The sequence below is a fragment of the Peromyscus leucopus genome, chromosome 3, assembly GCF_004664715.2.
Source record: "Peromyscus leucopus breed LL Stock chromosome 3, UCI_PerLeu_2.1, whole genome shotgun sequence".
Lineage (NCBI taxonomy): Eukaryota > Metazoa > Chordata > Mammalia > Rodentia > Cricetidae > Peromyscus > Peromyscus leucopus.
Genome location: NC_051065.1, coordinates 49903818 through 49922576, shown reverse-complemented (window position 1 = coordinate 49922576; position 18759 = coordinate 49903818). Strand labels below are relative to the sequence as shown.

Below are 18759 nucleotides of genomic sequence, written 5' to 3'. Positions count from 1 at the left end.
ACCGAACTGACAGAGACAAGAGAACAGTCTGTACTCAGATCATCATTTAATGATGTGGCCAGTCAAAAGGTGGCTGGTCCAGCTGGGCGCTATTAATACCCCCCAGGTGACCTGAATGGGTGAACAGATCTGAGGCTGAGGAGGGACATAAGATGAGCCCAGGAAGTGCCAGCCCAGCAGGCTAAGAGCCAGAAATGGCTGCAGAGGATCCCAGGGGCAAGATCAGAGGGCCATCCACTGTAGTCACAGCTCTGTGTGGCTGGCCACAGACAGAACCGAAATAGAGGAAGGCACCACCTGCTTCCAGGGGTACAGGTTTGGGCATCGAAAGACAAGCTCATTGTTTTATTTACTTCTTAGAGTGTAGGTGTTTTGCCTCCCAGAAAAGGACACTGGATCCCCTGGGACTGGAGTTACAACTGGTTGCGCATCACCATGGAGGCGCTGGGGATCGAAGCTACGTCGTCCAGAAGAGCAGCTTCCGCTCTTAACCACTGAGCTACTCATCCAGCCCCAGTGTATTTACAGAAAACACGCCTACATGATGGGGCAGGAGCTGCCAGGTGGGGAGGTGGGACCAAACTGTGAGAACAAGCATGGAGGCCTGCCACACTAGCTCGTGACTGTCCAGGCGATAAGACACGGAGGTGAGGAGTAAGAAGGAGGAATGAGAAGAGCTAAGGGCGCAGGGGAGAAGCTGGCTGTACGAAGAGAAGGGAGGTGCATGGTTTGACCAGGCGGGGGAAGCCAATAGGGCTAAGCTGAGATATGGAGACAGAACCTCCTTCCTCCCCAGTTCCTTCCCTCCCCAGGAGCCCGATCCTCCACTTCCTGCACGCCTACACTACCTCTACAGAAACCTCCTCAGTTCACTGTCACAGACTATCAACCCGGACATAACCAGGATTTCTGTCGTCGGCTCCAGTCTCCATCCTGCCCTGTGTCTAGTCTGCCTGACCACCGTGTCCCCGGGGCCCCAGCCCACCTCTTCCTGGGCTCTATGAACACGGAGGGCACACTGGCTGCGGGGTCCAGGATCTTGTCGATCTGCATCTGTGCCCTGCGGTACACGCGGTGTCGCTCCTTGGTGTCTCCCGAAGACAGGTCATCCACCACGGGGAACTCGTAGTGGCCTCGGCGTTTGGCACGCAGGCGGATCTTGTTACGGTGGTGCTCGATCTCGGACTTGTGGCGCAGCGCAGACTGGATCTGTGTGCGGGGGTGGGCAGCAAGAACCACCGCTCAGGGGGTTTTCTCGGGTCTCCCTTTGAGAGACGCCCTCCTTTCCCCGACTCTGCACTTGCTCTATGGGCTTGATGGAGGCACCCGTGGAGGGGACAGAGAATAGACACTGCCTACCCCGAGTGGCAGAGAGCCAGCCACCTCCTCACTGGTGATCACCAGCTTAGGGAAGGCTGACCCCAGTGTTCAAGAGCCAGAGGTGGCTGACACAGAGAGCATGGCTTTCCAGAGGCAGCCTACTCAAGGTTGCCGTTCTAATGCCCCTTCTGCTAATCTCGTCAGAATCCATCGCTGTCCCTAACTAGTGTTGGAGTTTAAAAAGAATCAGGTGTAGGGGGAGGGCTCCGGAGGCCTCACCACGAGCACAGGAGCTACTGGCAGTTGATGATGTCTGAGAGGGGTAGAGTCACTTGTCCTTTGAGGATGTGGCTACTGCTAGGTGGCCATGCCCAGTGGATGGAGCTTATTATTAATAATGATGATGATGATAAGATAAAGACATGAACTTTGGAGGGAGATAGGTTAGGGGGTCTGGAGAGAGTTGGGGTGGTGGATACACTGTATGCATGGACCAAATAAACAACTTTATATATATATATATATATATATATATGTATATATATATATATATATATACACACACACACACACACACACACACACACACATATATTTATAGTGTGTGTATGACTTCTTGTTTTGTTTTTTGATTCTGAGATAGGATCTTATAGTGCAGCCCGAGCTATGCAGCCCCAGAGTGACCCTTCTGTCTCAGCCTCCAGGGTGCTGGGATTGCAGCCGAAGCCACCACACCCAGCCTGCAGTGTTTTGAATCAGGTCCACCTGTACCAGCGCATGTATTTGGCACCTGTCCGACAAGCACTGTTCCAGCACTGACTTTTCATTAATCGCTTTCACTAAAATCGAATACCTCCTTGTTGATTTTGTTGGTTTCTGCCACTCGGTCGGCCAGGACGGGGTGCTGCACAGGAGGTCCTGGGATGGGCTGCATGGCGATGAGCTGGATCTTACTGGGGACCCTCCGGCTGGCCTCTGAGGTGCGGGAAATGCGGTCAACATGCTCGAAGATGGAGGCTGAGGAATGCTGCTCGTTGCCTGAAGTGGGCAGAGGGGCACCTGGAACAGACGGGAGGCACATGAGCAGGAAAGCACCAGAAAGCAGCAATAAGGAATCAAAATTATGCATCGGCCCTGAAGGCATCCTTGGGCCTAATCTTTGACCAAAGCAACCAAAATCTCTAGTTCAGCAAATATGATCTCTATAAAATTATCTCTTTTGGCTTCCTTAAAAGTTACAAATGAGCCAGGCAGATCTCCGTGAATTTGAGGCCAGCCTGGGCTACAGAGTGAGTTCCAGGAAAGGCACAAAGCTATACAGAGAAACCCTGTCTCGAAAAAAAAAAAAAATTACAAATGAGAGGGGGCTGGAGAGATGGCTCAGTGGTTAAGAGCTCTGGCTGTTCTTCCAAAGGTCCTGAGTTCAATTCCCAGCAACCACATGGTGGCTCACAACCATCTGTAATGAGATCTGGTGCCCTCTTCTGGCCTGCAGGCATTCATGCAGGCAGAACACTGTATACACAATAAATTAGTTAATTTAAAGAATTACAAATGAGGACTGGCAAGATGGCCAGCCGGTAAACATACTTGTGCACAGGCCTTACTCCTTTAATTCAACCCTGGAGCTCATGAGGGGGCAGAGAACTGACTCCGGAAAGCTGTCCTTAACCTCCACACATGCCATGGTGCACACCTGTGTGCACACACATACAGACACACACATACACTTAATAAAATTACAAATGCTTCGAGGAAAGATGTGAGAAAGTCATTATGATACTGTGTGCCAAAGACCACTAAACTGTTTTTCTTTTTCCTACATGTACCTAAAAAAAATCTTCATAAAGAAAAAGGAAGGCTCATTTGAGAAGAGTGTTTCGTAGCATGTTTCAGGGCCTGGGTCCGATATCCAGAACCACGAAACAAAGCATAGGACATCTGAGCTGGGTGTGCTGGTGCGTGCCTGTAATCCCAGCACTCAGAAGACGGGGGCAGGGGGAGCAGGAGTTCCAGGACCATCTCCAGCTACATAGCAAGTTCTAGGCTAGCCTGGGCTACATGAGAGCCCGTTTGAAAAGGGAAACAGAGAAGGATGGGAGACTGGAGCTGTTCAGCGAGTCAATGAGCAATCTGTAGAGTTTTCACTAAAAATATTCCCAGCAGCTCTGAGCTCCCACTCTCCTCTGGGCACCCACTGGCCTGCCAGCAATTAGCTATGAAAGCAACACTATGAAGTCTTCCCTCAACATGGCGTGGCAATCGGGTCCAGGACCCTGCAGGTCCCAAAGTCCATCAACTGGACTCAGCCTCTTCTAAAACAGTATCTGCCTGCACATACAACCCAAGCACACTGTCCTGCAAGCTTTAGATCACCTCTAAATTACATATGATTGCTGATACAATGTAAATGCCATGTCAATGGTTACTTTAACATTTCCGGAACAGTGACAAGAAAGGTTACACACACATGTAACATACATGTAACTTAAAAATATGTATTTGATCTACAGTTGTTGGTTGAATGTGGGGACCGTGGATGTGGATGGGTTGGCTGTACTCCAGGAGGGGGCGGGACAAAAGAGAGAGGACTAGAGCCACACAGGAGGGCACCAAATCAGCTGGGGATGCTCCAGGCTTTGCGCTCCCCACGTAGAAAGAAAAGCTGAAGAAGCACGAGAAGAACCTCTCCCCTTAAAAGGAAGCAGCTCCACTCTAACGAGGGCACTGGGGAGTGGCAGGGGCCAGGTTCACGGCATGTACGTTTTACTGCAATTTTTTAAGGAAGTAATCAGACCTATGAAAATGAAGGAATTTATTTATGCACTCACAAAAACATGATCAAACCATGCACTGTGGTGTACACCTTTAATCCCAGCACTTAGGAGACAGCAGCAGGTGAGTATCTGTGAGTTCAGTGCCAGCCTGGTGTAGATAGTGTGTTCCAGGCTAGCTAGAGCTACACAGTGAGATACTGTTTCAAATATATATATAAAGACAATACCTTATATAATGACTGGCTTCCTCCAGTTTCTCATTATCAATAACGAGGAATTTCTCTAATGAATATTATATGTACTAGAAACAACCCCAGTAAAATTGAAGTTTAAAAGAAAAAAGGGGGGCTGGAAAGATGACTCCGTGGGTCAGAGCACTGGCTGCTCTTGTAGAGGACCCCATTCAGTTCCCAGCACCCACACAGTGGATCACGATCGGCTATAACTCCAGATCCAGGTGATCTGCGCCCTCTTTGGCCTCCTCAGTCACCAGGCACAGATGTGATACATCAACATATATGCAAGCAAACACCAAAACACGTAAGATAAGAAAGAAAGAAAGCCGGGCGGTGGTGGTGGCACATGCTGTTAATCCCAGCACTTGGGAGGTCGAGGCAGGCAGATCTCTGCAAGTTCGAGGCCAGGCTGGGCTACAGAGTGAGTTCTAGGACAGCAGGGGTTACACAGAGAAACCTGTCTTGAAAAAACAAAACAAAACAAAAAAGATAGGTAGGTAGGTAGGTAGGTAGGTAGGGAGGGAGGTAGGGAGGTAGGTAGGTAGGGAGGGAGGGAGGGAGGGAGGGAGGGGGAGGGAGGGAGGGAGGGAGGGAAGAGAGTTCAACAGAGAAAGCAGGGTGAGAAGAGGGGAATTGCTGGCTGGTCACTGAAAACCGGTGCTTTCCCTTAGCCAGTCAACTGTGGACGCCCAGACATTGTTTTAAAATGAATAGCTAACGGGAGGGTGCGAGCAGATAGAAACCGTTTTTAAACAAAAGCCAATGGTCTGTAACCTCTGGTGAAAATGGGGAGTGTGGAGGGGGGGGGTGTCTCCTGACGATGAAGGAGAGCACACGCTGGCACAGCAGGCTGGAGGAAACAGTGGCTGGTAGTTCACCTAGGAATGCACGCCAGTGCACTCTGAGTCGTGGGTTTCCTCCTGATCTGAACTACATGTTATCCCAAGGGACTAGAAACGACGTGTACACCTCCAAACGAGCAGACGTTCTGACGCTCTTGGGCTGGATGACCTTGAGTGCAAGCCCAGCCAGGCACCCCATCTAACCAGTGGCAGCTCCTCAAGCTGCAGGGTGAGTGACTGAAGAGAGATTAACCTTGCCAGCTGCCAGCCTTGCTGATCTGAGCTTCTAAAGACACAGAAAAGTCACAAAGTTGGCACGTCAGTCCCCTCTCCCCCAGGATGGCAGGGCACTCCCGCTGCCTTTGAGTCTAACTGCTGAGGTGGGGAGTTCCCCTGCCGTCATCTCTGCCCGGGTCCCACCCGAACCGCAGCCTCCGCCTGGGCTCCTGTCCATCCTCTCAGCCGAGGTCACGGAGCTTTGATAAATCACTCACCAGCTAAAACCTTCAAGGGAGCAATGGCCAGACCTCAGGCTTCGCTGCCAGACTACTGGGAAAAGGCAGAGAAGAAAAAGATCCCCAGCTCTTGCCTTGTTCAGGGCCCAGCCCTTCAAGGTGCCTGGGAAGGGTTTTTAAACTTTTCGTTCAATTATAATATGTACTATGTTATATAGTGCGCAATTTAAAAAGATTACTTAGATAATAACAACCATGGGAAGCATAACATGCTTAGAGGCAAATGTGTGAGGAATCTTGCCTTAAGGCAAGTAGGGATTTTTGGATTAAAAAACCTTTCTCTTTCAATGTTCTTTTTAAAAATTAATAATATAAATTATACCGCACATTCAAGAAATCTATCATCTATCTGATGACTGCAATAAATAATATATTATCTATTTTAAAATACATAGACAAGAAAAGGCTGGCAGGAGGGCTCAGCGGGCAAAGGAGCTTGCTGCCAAGCCCGACGTGAGCTCAAAGCCCAGGCCCCACGTGGTGCAGGGAGAGAACTGACTGCTGCTATCTGTCCTCCGACCTCCACATGTGTGCTGTGGCAGGTACCTGTGCGCACATCACATGCGTATGTGAAACACACACAGCAAACAAACAAGGACATGTAAACTTTTTAAACACTGAGGGAAATTTTAAATGTTCTTACAAAGAAACATGGTAATTGGGCTGGAGAGATGGCTCAGAGGTTAAGAGCACTGGCTGCTCTTCCAGAGGTCCTGAGTTCAATTCCCAGCAACCACATGGTGGCTCACAACCACCTGTAATGAGATCTGGCGCCCTCTTGGTATACATAATAAATAAATAAATCTTTAAAAAAAAAAAAAAAAAACATGGTAATTGTGATCTCATATAGTATCTCATATAGTGAATAACTCCATTTCACCATTCTATAACATAGATATGCTTTTTGTTTTGTTTTTTTGAGACAGGGTTTCAGTGTGTAGCTCTGGATGTCCTGGAACTCACTGGACTTGAACTCATAGATCTCCTACCTCTGCCTCCTGAGTGCTGAGATTAAAGGTGTGCGCCACCACCGCCCGGCAGCACATTTTATATATATAAACAAACACAATGTTGGAAGAGCAGTTGTTCTTGCGGAGGACCCAGGTTCAAGTTCAGCACTTAACCACATGGTGGCTCACAACCATCTGCAACTCCAGATCCAGGGGATCTGATGACCTCTTCTGACCACCTTGGACATCAGGCACACATGTAGTGCACACATACAGGCAGGCAAAACACTCATACACATAAAATTAAAAATGTTTTTAAAAATCATATTGTAAGCATATATCAAAATAATTAAATAAATAAAAACTTGAAAGGAAAAAAAATCCTGCCGTTTAAGATCCCAAGAGGGGGCTGGAGAGATGGCTCAGAGGTTAAGAGCACTGGCTGCTCTTCCAGAGGTCCTGAGTTCAATTCCCAGCACCCACATGGTGGCTCACAACTACCTATAATGAGATCTGGTGCAGACAGAGCACTGTACACGTAATAAAAAAAAAAAAAAAAGACCCCCAAGAGGAAGGCAATATGCAGGATTATACAATGTCAGCCACGATATGACAGAAGAAAGAGAGCTCCTCAAATGCTTCGATGGGAGATGATTTTAAGAAAGCATTTCATCATTTACAGATAAACATAGTTCATCCACTCCATTCCTAAATCTGGTGGCCCTCCAGCTACAGTGAGGCTGAGATCCCTGAGCTAGCTGTCTTCCTCATCCCATCTCCAGCACCACGCACATTCCAGACACACAGGAGCAACGTTGAATGAGTCTAGCTGACGGCAGTCACCATGACTCAGTTTACAATATTCCTCCTTGAAGAGGCCTCTGGGAATTGCCTTAATGAGAAATTGAGAACTGGGCTTAATGATCTCATTTCAGAAATGAGCCCTCAGTGCTACATATGTGTAGCGAATCAGGTTGAAACAATGCGCTCACCGGGCAGAGACCTTACCAGGTGCCAAAATAACGTCTATCAGTTCCCACGAGAGACCCCAGCACCTGGAGCTCGTGGAATTCAAGTCGATGAAGTTCTAACTACTTGAGAATCACACACTTGCAGATGTGAGAACATCAAGAAAGCACTGGGGGAGAGGGGACAGTGTGGTGACACACACCTCTGATACCAGCACCCCGTAGGTAGACACGCAAGTGGATCTCTGGGAGTTCAAGACCAGCCTGGTCTACGTAGTGAAATCCAGGCCAGGCAGGGCTGCACAGCCAGAGCTATGTAGTGAGACCCTGTCTTAGCCACTCGGCCCCACAGAAAAGCACCCGGCAGTCCATTTCTAGGAGGTGTGTTCCTGAGGAAAAGGAGGAGTTAGGGCCCCCAGGGGGACAGCCCTGACACCCTGAGCCTGAATGCTCTTGCTCAAGGACACGCACGCACGCACGCACGCACGCACGCACGCGCCCCCCCTTCACCTCTCTCCCCACATTCTCTTCAAGGATGAAAGAGGAAACAGATGCGGCTCACCCTAACTACAATGGCTCACACTGTACCCTGTGAGTCAGTAGTTACCTCTGCAGGTCTCAGAGATGGACGCAAGGACCACGTGACAGGCTAGCTAGTACCTTCCCAACAGCAGTCTGCTGTGAGTTTCCGTTGTCGGAAGAGTGGGGCTGAAAAGGCATGCATGCTACAGGCCCCAAAGCTGGCTCCTCGGTGTGCCACACGCAGTGGTGACAGGGAACACCAGTCCAAAGGCAATCCTGGTGGCTCTCGACAATCGCCTCCTCCCCACTCACACGACATGCAGCAGAAAATGGATTTTTACTTGAATTTTAACAAACAATGCAGGTGCAGTGGAGTACACTTGTTTTCCCAGAACTCAAGAGAGAATCACTAGTTTGAGGTCTAGCCTAGGCTACATGGAAGGCACTGTCTCCAAAGGGGAGGACACTAGAAGTGTAGCTCCACGGGGAGCACTTGCCCAGCATGTACACACACACACACACACACACACACACACACACACACACAGACACACACACAGACACACACACACACACACACACACACACACACACGCTCATATATATGTTACTTAAAGAAGCTCTATGCACCTTCTGTCAGCCCCAAAGCTGTCCTATGGCCCTTTTTAGGCAGGTGGGAACTTTAAAGGGGGTTGATATCACAGAATAGATTCTGGCATCGCTAGCATCACACTTCCCATTATGGTGCCTGAGATCACGGCACTCCCTGGAAGGGCCGACTCACTGCCCTGCCTCACGGGCAGGGGGCTCTCAGCCCACCGCTGAATGCTCGCTCCTGAATTCGGAAGGCATGCTGACAGGCATGACAAACAGCAAAGCTAACTAGAGAAGGGCTAGGACTCTCTTTTTCAAATATTTCTTTCCCAGGATGGAAACGAGATTTTAATCCCACCATATCTGAAACACGGCACCCGTTACCATGGTGCTAAATAAGCTTTAAGATTTTGTGAAACTGGATCCCAAGGAAAAAACTCTTCCCTTACTCTAAGTGGGTATTTCCTCAAAATTATGAAAGACCCAGCAGGGAGCAGTGGCCAGGGTAAGTGACAGGAGCATGGGCAGGGACCTGCAGGGCCTTGGGGGTGGGGGCTGGGGTGTAAGAGGCCCTTAGGCTTTGGTCCAGAGTCTCTTCATTTATAGGATGCCATTCGGTATGTGCTGTATTTTCAATCACAGAAATAGTAAATCTCACAAAGTGCATATGGGGCTGGAGAGACAGAGCCCTTGCTGATCTTGCAGAACCCACACTGGTTCACAACCATCCAAAACTCCCGATTCTGGAGATCAAACACTCTCTTGCCCACCAAGGTCACTGCACACATGCACATGGGGTGCATACATCATACATGCAGGCAAAACACTCACACACTTAAAACAAACTAAACCTCAAAACAAAACAAAAAGTTTTTTGAAGTAAGTACAGCTGGGTATGATGGCATATGCCTTTAATTCTAGCACTTGGCACAGGCAGATGGGGACACTGTGAGGCCAGCCTGGTCTACACAGTGAGTGCCAGGCCAGCCCGAGCTATATAGCGAGACCCAAAAGTCTCCAAAACAGTAAGAACAAAAACCATTATTAAATCCCTTATCTCTGAACTGCTGAGACAGGATCCTGAGATAGAAATAAAGCCCCAGGCAATTCACCAAGAGCACGTTCACTTAACACAATCTGGTAAACTGAAGCCAAGCGATGGGGCCCAGGCAGGATAGCCCAGTGGGTAGCGATGCTCCCCACCAGGCCAGACAACCTGAGGTCAATTCCCAGAATCCATGTGACTGAAGGAAGACAGGAGTCCCACCAACTGTCCTCTGACCTTCACACGTGTGCACCATGGCGCACACGTGTGCCCAAACACAGACACACACAGACACACAGGCGTGCGCGCACGCACGCACGCACGCACGCACGCACGCACGCACACACACACAGAGTCAATAAATATGAAGCTGCGCGGCCAACCTCGGAGTGTGTCTGTCACCTCACCAGTCAGGAGGTGGAATCGCAAGATCCAGATTTTCAGGTAGAGCTGGGCTACATGAGACTCTGCCTCCAAAAACCCCATATTAAATAAAATAAACCCACTACACGTTGCCATCACTCCAGAAACGATTACCAAGGCAAGCGAGGCCTATGGGCGGAGTTGCTGTTGTTGCTATTGTTTCTGGGTTGTTTTGTTTTGTTTTGTTATTAGACCCACAGCAATGAACTTTACAGAGGGGGTGACCGTTGTTCTGGGCCGGGCCTGCAAAGAAGAGGTTAAGCCACCTGATTCCACCCAACTACCTGCTGGGAGAATGATCCAGAAACGGGACCACACACGATGCGCATGAAACTGTCACAGATAAACATCTTCCCAGCGGTGACGGCTGTGACATCAAGTGGTCCCTAAAAAAGGCACTGTCCTAAAGGCAGTTTCAGGACGACCGCTTCCATTAAATCTCCTTGTCCTCGGGCAGGAAATCTGTTCCCACACTACATTAGAATGAACTGCTAGCTTTGAGACACAGCTCAGCGAACCCCTCGTCTCTCCCAGGGCCTTCCCTTGAAGCAGACCCCAACACAGGGTTCAAAAGTGACAAGGCTGAGAAGCTCAACAAGAGCGATATATATTCCATTTTTGTAGATTGTTTGCTCTTCGTTTTTCGAGACAGATTCTCTCTGTGTAGCCCTGACTGTCCTAGAGCTCATTCTGTAGGTCACGCTGGCCTCGAACTCAGAGATCTGCCTGCCTCTGCCTCCTGAGTGCAGTGATTCAGGCCACCATGGCCCAAATGTAGATTTTTTTTTAAAGGTTTATTTATTTATTGTGTATACAGTGTTCTGCCTCCACACCAGAAGAGGGCACCAGATCTCATTACAGATGGTTGTGAGCCACCATGTGCTTGCTGGGAATCGAACTCAGGACCTCTAGAAAAGCAGCCAGTGCTCTTAACCACTGAGCCATCTCTCCAGCCCTCCCCCACTTTTTTCTTTTCTTTCTTTCTTTCTTTTTTTTTTTTTTTGGTTTTTCTAGACAGGGTTTCTCTGTGGCTTTGCGCCTTTCCTAGATCTCACTCTGTAGCCCAGGCTGGCCTTGAACTCACAGAGATCCGCCTGCCTCGGCCTCCCGACTGCTGGGATTAAAGGCGTGCGCCACCACCGCCCGGCTTTTTTAAGTTTCGTATCTGCAGTAGGGTAATGCCCTGCCCTGTGGGACTCTGACCACGACAACTGTTAACATTGGAAGGAAGGACCGTGACAGACCACTCTGCGGAGCTCTGTGGGCCTTGCTCTCCTGCGCAGTGGCCGGCGGCTTCTCCCCGGCGTCCCTCTCGCTGGACTCCTCGCTGACGGTAGAGTCTGCATCTGAGGGAGAAACTCTGCAGACAGGAAGCAGAACGTAAACATCAGAGGAGAGAGAGAGGCCAGGAAGGCTTTAAAACGTCGCGTTCACTGGGAGCCGGCTTCCACAGAAAACAGTCCACATCCACAGTCACCGTGTCCTGAGGACAGACTGGCATGGCTAACGAACCGGCCAAGCAGGGTGCATTTCAACCAAGGCTAGAAAACTAAGTGCTGGAGGAGGCAGTCCCCACAGCCGCTGGGGCCCGAGGCTGAGCCCCGGCGCTTGGTCTTCCTGACAGACAGTCTGGGTCTAACACAAGCTGGCTGGAAGAGAACCTGGGCTCCAGAGCTGAAGATGTAGGGAGCGTCTGAGCACCAGTCAGTATCTGAAAAGTCCTGGGTTCAATCCTTAGTATCACAAAAAACCAAACAGAACAACTTACTCTTAAAAATAACGGCCTGCGAAATGGCTCAGCAGGTAAAGGTGCTTGCCAAAAGTCTGAAGGCCTGAATTTGATCTCAACTCTGAGACCTACACGGCAGAAGAGAGCTGACTCCCAATTACTGTCCCTGGACCTCCACATGTACACACATACAGACACACGGAGGGGGGGGGGCGGGGAGAGAGATTTAAAAAGAACCACCTGGGCTTCTGGCCTGGTTTAGCATCAACTGAACCCAAGAACCCGAAGAGGCTAGAGAAGTTCTGGGGTCCCCCCAAATAACTCCAAACCTTTGAAACAATGACCCCTAATGAGATCTGATCCCACCAATGAACATCGAGGGTAACACAGCACCAGGACATACCAGGCTAGGGAACACTCCAGGCTAGGGAACACTCCAGGCTAGGGAACACACCAGGCTAGGGAACACACCAGGCTAGGGAACACTCACTCCAGGCTAGGGAACACTCCAGGCTAGGGAACACTCCAGGCTAGGGAACACTCCAGGCTAGGGAACACTCCAGGCTAGGGAACACTCCAGGCTAGGGAACACTCCAGGCTAGGGAACACTCACTCCAGGCTAGGGAACACTCACTCCAGGCTAGGGAACACTCACTCCAGGCTAGGGAACACTCACTCCAGGCTAGGGAACACTCCAGGCTAGGGAACACACCAGGCTAGGGAACACTCACTCCAGGCTAGGGCACGGCCTTAACCAGTGAGCACTCGTCTCCACAGACTCCCTAGCTTCAACAGCAACATGGATTGCTAATACATTCTGGTGCCCTGAGGGACTCTCTCCACAGCCCTCCCTCAGTATCTGTGGGCTCTGGGTGCTCTCAAGTCCCTTATAGGAAATGACTCAGTGTCTGCCTGTAATTACACCACGCTCTTGTAAGCATCCCGACATTGCTCAGAGTCCCTCACACAGCACCGCACACAGCTGCCGCAAACCGCTGTGAGAATAATAACAAGAACGACTCTGTACATCCACCATCAACACTCTTTCCCCTAAGCTCTGTGACCCGAAGTTGGTTGAATCCACGGAGGTGGGACTGAAAAGCAGACCGTTGTGATGAAGGCGCCAGCTGTTGTTTATCGTGAGGCTCCTGGGGAGAAAGCCATTCTCTGAAAACTTTTACTAACACATTACATCGTCTCTGCTGATATGCTGCAGTCTAGGCGTGGGAAATAATTAAGCCAAGAGCGTCTCTCTGCATAGTTCATTTTCTTTCCTAAGGACCAGGCTCCAACATCCGTTAAATTCTTCAACTAGGCCAGATCCCCAAGGCAGAAGTGATGCCATGGGTTTGGATGTTGAATGTTGATATGGACATGGTTTTTTTTTCACTACCAGCAGCCAATCAGAAATCAGGATTCTGAATCTCAAGGAGAGGCTGACAGTGGGCGGCCTCAGGGCCTAAGCTATGAACTAAAGTCACTCACAAACCCTGACCTGGCTGTCTTCTTCAGGGTCGTTCCAGCTCTTCTCACAGGCGGAGGGCAGCGAGGGCCTCCCTGGCAGTTTGGAAAACCAATACACAATTCTCCACAAGCTTTGTTTTGGCACGAGGGATTGGAAGTGGACTGGGAATGGGCAAGGAGGGGGTGGGTGAGAGCCTGTGATGGGCATGGGCAGCTTGGGAAAAACAGAGCCATCAGGAGGAATCGATGACGGTCACTGCGGACCAAGCAAGAGGTGACAGCCGGCCACCAGCAGAGCAAGCACGGGCACCCTACTGACTGAGTGCGTGAGGTGGACTGCGTACTTGAACATACTTTTAATTTTATTTTTCGACAGGTTCTTTCACATTCATTTTATTTTTTTTACATCTATCTATTTTGGGAGGGGGGCAATGGGTACCACACCACCCATGTGGAGGTCAGAGGACAACTTGTAGGACTCTGTTCTCTCCTTCCCCTATGTGGTCCAGGGATCAAATACAGGTCATCATACTTGGCAGCAAGCACCTTTACCTGCTAAGGCATCTCACGGGCCCCTGCCACTTACTCCTCATAAATTCTTTCTTGTATTATCTTCACAAAGCCTAGGTCATTCACCTCAGAACATACACAGTTCTAGCTGGCGGATCAAATCTGGGGCAACCCAACACAAATAAGCATTCTAGGGGAAGAAGTCACACAGCCTCATCTGGTAGCCCAGTGGAAGGGGCAGAGAACTCTTTATGTGTGTAACTGGACAAGCCAATAGTCTCCCAGGCTGCAGGCTCAAGGCAATACTCATCACAGGCACTTCTGATACCAGAATCAGATCTGCAAACTGAGACATGCTCTGCAGCAGAGAAGAATCTAGAAAGCCCAATACTAACCTTCCCCTGTGGCGGATGTTCTTGGAAGGGATCTTTGACTTGGGGCTGGGCACATCTCCATTTTCAGAGGGTGTGGCGTGGTCCTTCACAGGTCCAGGCAGTGGTGCAGGCTCATGGATAATCAGTATGTCATCTTTATTGTGCTGACCCAGGTGCTGCTTAGCAAAATCAAAGCCTTTCACACTGGGGATCTGCAGCTAAAACACAGGAACAAGGTGGTTAACGTGAGGTCAGAAGAGCATGACCTCTGACCCGAGACGGCCAGCAAAGCCACCAACCCAATTCAACAAACATCGCTGCAACAGATCAGGTGCCAGGTTCTGTTTACACTCGGAATTCGCCACAGATGCTTATGAAAGATTAAACAAGAATACAAGGATTAAATAGCAAGACCACAAGACAAAACCCATTCCAACAGATCGCCTGCTCCATTGTCCCAGATCTGTGAAGTGAGACACTCTTTATAGGGAAAGGGGCGCTTCCTCCAGGCCTTGGAAACTGTAAAAGCTTCAAAGAGCTTGCTGTAGATCAAACTGTGAGATGAACAGAGACTTTCCGAGGCCTAGAAGAGATCATATTAGCTGCACTAAAGCAGCAGGATGCAGTGGGGCACAGACAGAGGCCAGGCTCCACATGTATCATTCCAAACGGCAGCTTTTAAGGTCGTCCTCTGGGTGCTCAGACAGCCTCTATTTCTAAAGAATCTAAGGAGACCAAGCACAGGGACCCAGTGATGCCATGTACACGAAATCAGGACAACCTGTCCAGATCCCAGCAAAGAAAACGGAAAGAAAAGACAGCTCTGGAAGTCAGTGGAAGGGAGAAGCCAGGCAGACAAGAGAAACCAGAGGAGAACAGGTAGTGAGTGGCCCCAAAGCCTGAGGCAGGGCATCCCCAACATGGAGGTGACATAAAGGGTGTGTCCTGAAGAGCAAAGTTTCCAGGAGGTAAAACACAGGTTTCCCTTTCAACATGATGAGTGTGAAAGACAGAAGAAGCCTCAGAGGAGAGCAGCTCCAGGGGGCTGGAGACAGCCGACATCAGCTTAGGACATGTTCAGTGTGACAGCCATCCGTCCGGTGACATGTGGGCATGAACGCAGAGTCTCTGTTAGGAGAACATCTGACAGGTTGGGGCTGGGGAAAAGAAAAGGCAGCACAGAAGGAAACAGGAGTCTTCAGACAAACAGACCACTCTGAAAGCTCAGTGCATCAGAAACCAAAGGAATCAAGAATTTCTAGAAAGGAGTGGTCCGCAGCAGAGAAGTCTTCAGAAATAACATGAACTGGTAGACACAGTGTTCTCTCTGGGGGTACCAGTGCACGCCACACCACACCCACAATCAGACCCTGGGAGCTCACCTTCTCTAGCCTCCAGCTTCTGAGCCTATGGTGAGAGACAAGGACATTCATGATACCGAAATGCAGAGGACCATGTCTGGTGACATCATTTTAAGGACATTACAAACTGCCTTAACAGTTTCCTTAAATCCAGCCTGAATTTAGAAAGCAGCCCTAAGGGGCTGGAGAGATGGCTCAGTGGTTAAGAGCACTGGCTGCTCTTCTAGAGGTCCTGCTTGGGTTTGGTTCCCAGCACCCCCATGATGGCTTACAACTGTCTGTTAATTCCAGTTAATTCTAGGGATCCAATGCCCTCTTTTGACTTCTGTGGGCACCAGAAACACATGTGGTATACATACATACATACATACATACATGCAAGCAAGCGAAGCACTTACACACACACACACACACACACACACACACACACACACACACACACACACACACACACACACACACGAAGCTGTCCGGAGGGGTCTGCTCATTAGGAATGCCGCTGGACTCTACCATGGAGAATAAGGAGTATTCTCATATCTAAGGAGCACTTTCACGCAACACACCTATGCACAGGAGCAAAAGCTGCTGTCATAATGCATCACTTTATGCCTCAAAAGTGACGCTCAGGTTTGTGACCTAAAGTCTCTTAATCCCAAACATCCAGATGGGTCAAGGGGGAGGCAGTCTGCAATACTGACTCTTGCCAGCAGAGGGAGACAAATGGTACCGTAAGGATAGTTTACAAAGAGTTGCTTGGAAACAAAAGGCAGACCAGCTGGCAGCCACGTTCTCTAATTAAACGAGCTTCCTTTACCAGGGCAGGCCGCTGTTCCATGCACCCCTGGACTCGGGAACACCACATGGGAAATGACAAAGCCAAGCTGCCTTTCCTCCACTGGTCACTTGGACTCCTTGGGGATGGACGAATGTTTCCTAGAAGCAGAGACTCTCCTCTCCCACACCCCTCTAACAGTCCTGTGGCCCTTACAGAAGAGAAGCCCTGCTCTCATGAACACAGCTTCCTGGAGTACTCCATAGAGAGAACAGAAACCTCAAATAACAGCGACTCAGTGCTTAGCAGACCCCTTTCAACAAAGCACAAGAAGCCTGGAGATGGCTTCCTCTTTCCCTAGCTTAAAGGCATCTCCTGTGTGCATGCATGTGTGATGCATGCATGTGAGTGTGTGAGCATTTGTGGGTGCATATGTGTGGAGGCCAGAAATCAGACACACTCTCTCTCTCTCTCTCTCTCTCTCTCTCTCTCTCTATATATATATATATATATATATATAATATATATATATATACACACACACACACACACACACACGCCTGGCGCCCATGGAAGGCAGAAGAGAACATCAGATCCCTTAGAACTGAAATTACATACGGTTGTGAGCTACCATGTGGGTACAGGGAACCGAACCTGAGTTCTCTACAAGAGCGACAAGTGTTCTTAACCATTAGGCCATCTCTCCAGCACCCCACCTTAAGACAGGGTCTCCCATGGTACACAGGGATCTCAGATTCAGCTAGGCTGCCTGGCCAGCGATCCCTAGAGATTGCCTGGACCCATCTCCCCAGTGCTGGGACTGCAAGTGCACACGACCAATGCGCCTGGTTTTTGAGAAGAATGCTGGGGACCAAACTCAGACTCTCACGCCCGTGCAGCGGGCACATGGCGGTGGGAACCAAGCTCTGGTCCTCTGCAAGAGCAGGCAGCCAGCTCCCCAGGCATTTCTTTAATGGAGAATTCCACACTGGGATGCTGTGAACTCACATTTTGCAGAGGAAACAGCAGGAGCAGGGTTGTGTCTACTTAACACCATCTCTACCGCCTCTGGATGCCTCCCTCCTGCCAGGAATCAGTGAGAACAGAGCAAAGATGGCGGCCATGGGACCTCCTGAAGGTGCAGGCTCTGTTGCTGGTGTGTCCAGATCAAGATCTACACGGCAGCCCTGGACACATGAAGCACACTCTGGCCGAAAGGTCACTCTTCTCTACAATCCAAGAGCTTATAAGCACCAAGTTCACAAGGTCTCAGCTTGTCTTTTGGTTGTTATGACTTGAATCAAGGTCTTGCTATATAGCCCAGGCTGGCCCCGAACTTTAATTTTCTTGCCTTATCCTCTACATGCTTGTATTAAAAATGTACACCACTCTGCTGGGCTGAGTTTGGGTCTTTTTTTTTTTTTTTAATTTATGTGTATGAATGTATATACATGTATCTATGTGTATGTCTGGTATCTGTGACTCCAGAACAGGGTGTTGGATCCCCTGGAAGTAGTTACAGGTGATTTTGAGGCACAGAGTGGGTGCTAGGAACCAAACCTGGGTCCTCAACAAGAGCAGCCAGGACTCTTGACCGCTGAACCATCTCCCCAATCCTAGAGCCTGGGTCTTTATTTTTGCATCAAATGACAAAGGAGTAAAAATTTTCATATTCACTTCTAAAAAGATCAAAATTCCAACATAAAATCAAAGAAGGAAATAAAAGAACCAAGACAGCATCTTTATTCAGTCCTGCAGGAAAATCTCATTAGCTTCTTTCAGTCCCTGGATACCAAGGCTGTGTTCCAGTCCCTTGGCCCCTGCTCAGTGAGTCTCCCCAGGAGCATCCTCTGCTCATTCATCTGGTGTCCCTCTGTACTTATTAGACTAGCTGCAGAGTAACATACTTTAACTTAAGCATAAATAATGTGTTAAGGGGCTGAAGAGAGGGCTCAGAGGTTAAGAGCACTAGCTGCTCTTGAAGACAACTTGGGTTCGATTCCCAGCATCCACAAGGGAACTCACAACTGTTTGTAACACCAACCCCAGGGGCTCTAACCCTCTCTTCTGGCCTCCAAGGACTCCTCCATGCATGTGGTACACATACATGCACTAAGGCGCGCGCGCACACACTCATACATAAAATAAACATCTTTTTTAAAATAACATACTTAACAGCCATCAGCAATACGCCCTTCATAAGTCCCACACTTGCTAGCTCAATATTTTTTCCTCATTTGTTTTAAGTTACCACAATGACTTGGCTGAGCTCTTTGCTTGTTTTTCAAGACAGAGTTTCTCTGTGTAGTCCTGGCTGTCCTGAAACTCAACTCTGTAGACCAGGCTGGCCTCGAACT

General features: G+C 49.3%; 1 protein-coding gene across 1 annotated transcript in view; it reads right to left on the bottom strand.

The window, feature by feature from the left end:
- Window positions 1-18759, bottom strand: part of Kiaa1549 (KIAA1549 ortholog) — a gene marked incomplete at its 5' end in the record, with an annotated part of 128265 nt that overhangs the window by 18482 nt on the left and 91024 nt on the right. Inside the window, 4 exons of the mRNA XM_037204298.1 lie at window positions 986-1209; window positions 2174-2379; window positions 11437-11552; window positions 14291-14487. Coding sequence (XP_037060193.1) covers window positions 986-1209; window positions 2174-2379; window positions 11437-11552; window positions 14291-14487 — 743 coding nt within the window. The remainder of the gene's footprint in view (window positions 1-985; window positions 1210-2173; window positions 2380-11436; window positions 11553-14290; window positions 14488-18759) is intronic.